This window comes from Simochromis diagramma, unplaced genomic scaffold (assembly GCF_900408965.1).
Source record: "Simochromis diagramma unplaced genomic scaffold, fSimDia1.1 OVJJ01000091.1, whole genome shotgun sequence".
Lineage (NCBI taxonomy): Eukaryota > Metazoa > Chordata > Actinopteri > Cichliformes > Cichlidae > Simochromis > Simochromis diagramma.
In genome coordinates, this window is record NW_024386901.1 from 94,506 (window position 1) to 97,868 (window position 3,363).

The 3,363-nt window shown below is 38.1% G+C and overlaps 1 protein-coding gene across 1 annotated transcript; it reads right to left on the reverse strand.

Moving 5' to 3' along the window:
• Positions 1-346: 346 nt before the first annotated feature.
• On the reverse strand, positions 347-1,628 carry LOC120735462 (olfactory receptor 2AT4-like). The gene has a single exon (XM_040034860.1). It carries the CDS (start codon positions 1,376-1,378, stop codon positions 467-469), a length of 912 nt encoding a protein of 303 aa, XP_039890794.1. The 5' UTR covers positions 1,379-1,628; the 3' UTR covers positions 347-466.
• Between the last annotated feature and the right edge of the window lie 1,735 nt (positions 1,629-3,363).

Here is a 3,363-nt window from a genome sequence, read left to right on the forward strand (position 1 = left end):
GGATATCTGCTTACACTGAATGCATATTGGTTTCCCCACTGTATTACAAATCTAAATAATCCACCAGGTCTTCAATTACTCTTATACGAGGTGTTTATGATATGCACAAGCATGATGCAGATGTTAGTGGTGAATCTGAAAGGGTGTGTCACACATCTGCAGCAGTTTACTACCAAAGAAATTAACTGAGATCATTTCCAGCAGCATGAAGGGAAAAACAAGGCAGGCAATATCTAGTATATGTAGTATCTACTACGTAGTATCTATTAGTACTCTGGGCTATTTCACTTCAAATTTTCTTGTACTTTCCCAGATATAATATTCTAATTTAAAAAATGTTCTGCCTGAAAGTTGGAATGATTTGATTATGTAGAAAGACAGATGTTTTGAATAACTGCACAAAACCGATTAACGACAAAATTACTTCACCTTAGCTTTAGGTTTTAATACAAGGAATGATGTTGGCCTAAGAAAGCAGCTTATTTAAATGTTTAGAAATTTCCTTCATTTTAAGCCCATAAATGAACGGATTTAGCAGAGGCTGATAGAGCATTATTTGTAACGTCATTATTATGCGTGTGGTTTTTGGAAAATCTGATTTCACACGAGCTATGCTTACATCATACACAAAAAAAGCTGAGTAACTGATTAAAACTAACAGATGGGGTAAACAAGTCTCTGCAGCTTTCTTCCTAATTTCTTTACAACTTCGATGAGAAACTAAAAATAGTTTTGTGTATGTGAAAACTATGAAGAGCATAGGAAGTATTGAGAGATCTACCAAAGCAACCACACCAAAGATGGTAATTAATCTTGATCTTTCACACTGAAGAGTGTAAACTGCATTATTACAAAATATTCCTTTTATATTAGAGTCACACAGTTTAGCTCCAGCACTTGCTATTGCTAGTACAGCAACATGACAAGCAGGTACAAGCCAAGCCACGACCAGGAAAATACCCACAGTAGTTTTTCTCATGAGAGTTTGATATTCCAGAGGTTTACATATAGCCACATATCTGTCATAGGCCATGGCTGCCAACAGAAGGAATTCTGAACAAGCTAGGGTGTAAAACGTAAAAAACTGAAAGAGACAGGCTGAATATGTTGTGACTTGTTTTTCAGATAAAAAGTCAATCAGCAGTTTTGGGTAAATAGTTGTGCTGTAAAGAACAGAGTTAAGTAGCAAAGCTGCAATGAAAATGTACATAGGCTCATGGAGGTTTTTATGAATCCAAATGAGATACAGAATAGTAGAATTAGTGCAGATTATTAGAATAAATAATGTAAACATGATGAAAAAGAAAACATATCTGTACTTATTAATTTCTGTGTACCAGTCCAGAGTTAGATATGTATCATTTAATTCTTTATCCATGAATTTTTTTCAAAGACAAAACATAAAAAACAACTTGTGAAACCAGTAAAAATCCAAAGCAAAAACAAACAAACAAAAAACAAATTCAAAACTATACCAGTATTCAACTCTTACTGTGTCTCGTGTTCATAAAAAATATCTGAAATCTGTCTCTGAGCACCTTCATCATCCAAACACACACAGTGTATCATGCAAGTCTGTATAAGGTTTTTATCAGGTTAACTCATCCTCAAGAGAGAAGGTCTGAAATATGATTGTTCAGTCTCTTGTAATTTAGGCTTTAGGAGTGTACAGTTAACCTCTCCTTTCTGTTCAGTGTGAACTGAATTGTTTGTCATATCATATGTTTAATTTCAACAGTGAAATTTCAGTAGTTTAGGAAGAATATATTTTTTGAGGCTTTTTTTTTAGTTTTATAATATGATGTATTCATCCAACACATGCTTCCTGCCTTGTTATAGTGCCAAGGAAATCAGTTTCCTTTTTTTTTTTAATAATTTCCTTTATATTACGGACTTACAAAAATATATTTTTATTATAAAGGTAAAGTGCAGGACAAGCTTGAATTGGGCTATTCATAGAATTACAGTGGCTTGCAAAAGTATTCGGCCCCCTTGAACTTTTCCACATTTTGTCACATTACAGCCACAAACATGAATCAGTTTTATTGGAATTCCACGTGAAAGACCAACACAAAGTGGTGTACATGTGAGAAGTGGAACGAAAATCATACATGATTCCAAACTTCTCTTACAAATAAATAACTGTAAAGTGGGGTGTGCGTAATTATTCAGCCCCCTGAGTCAATACTTTGTAGAACCACCTTTTGCTGCAATTACAGCTGTCAGTCTTTTAGGGTATGTCTCTACCAGCTTTGCACATCTAGAGACTGAAATTCTTGCCCATTCTTCTTTGCAAAACAGCTCCAGCTCAGTCAGATTAGATGGACAGCATTTGTGAACAGCAGTTTTCTGATCCTGCCACAGATTCTTGATTGGATTTAGATCTGGACTTTGACTGGGCCATTCTAACACATGGATATGTTTTGTTTTAAACCGTTCCATTGTTGCTCTGGCTTTATGTTTAGGGTCGTTGTCCTGCTGGAAGGTGAACCTCTGCCCCACTCTCAAGTCTTTTGCTGACTCCAAGAGGTTTTCTTCCAAGATTGCCCTGTATTTGGCTCCATCCATCTTCCCATCAACTCTGACCAGCTTTCCTGTCCCTGCTGAAGAGAAACACCCCCAGAGCATGATGCTGCCACCACCATATCTGACAGTGGTGATGGTGTCTTCAGAGTGATGTGCAGTGTTAGTTTTGGCCAAAAGGTTCCATTATGGTCTCATCTGACCAGAGCACCTTCTTCCACATGTTTGCTATGTCCCCCACATGGCTTGTGGCAAACTGCAAATGGGACTTCTTATGGTTTTCTGTTAACAATGGCTTTCTTCTTGCCACTCTTCCATAAAGGCCAACTTTGTGCAGTGCACGACTAATAGTTGTCCTATGGACAAATTCCCCACCTGAGCTGTAGATCTCTGCAGCTCGTCCAGAGTCACCATGGGCCTCTTGGCTGCATTTCTGATCAGCGCTCTCCTTGTTCGGCCTGTGAGTTTAGGTGGACAGCCTTGTCTTGGTAGGTTTACAGTTGTGCCATACGCCTTCCATTTCTGAATGATCGATTGAACAGTGCTCTGTGGGATGTTCAAGGCTTGGGAAATCTTTTTGTAGCCTAAGCCTGCTTTAAATTTCTCAATAACTTTATCCCTGACCTGTCTGGTGTGTTCTTTGGACTTGATGGTGTTGTTGCTCCCAATATTCTCTTAGACAACCTCTGAGGCTGTCACAGAGCAGCTGTATTTGTACTGACATTAGATTACACACAAGTGCACTCTATTTAGTCATTAGCATTCATCAGGCAATGTCTATGGGCAACTGACTGCACTCAGACCAAAGGGGGCTGAATAATTACGCACACCCCACTTTGC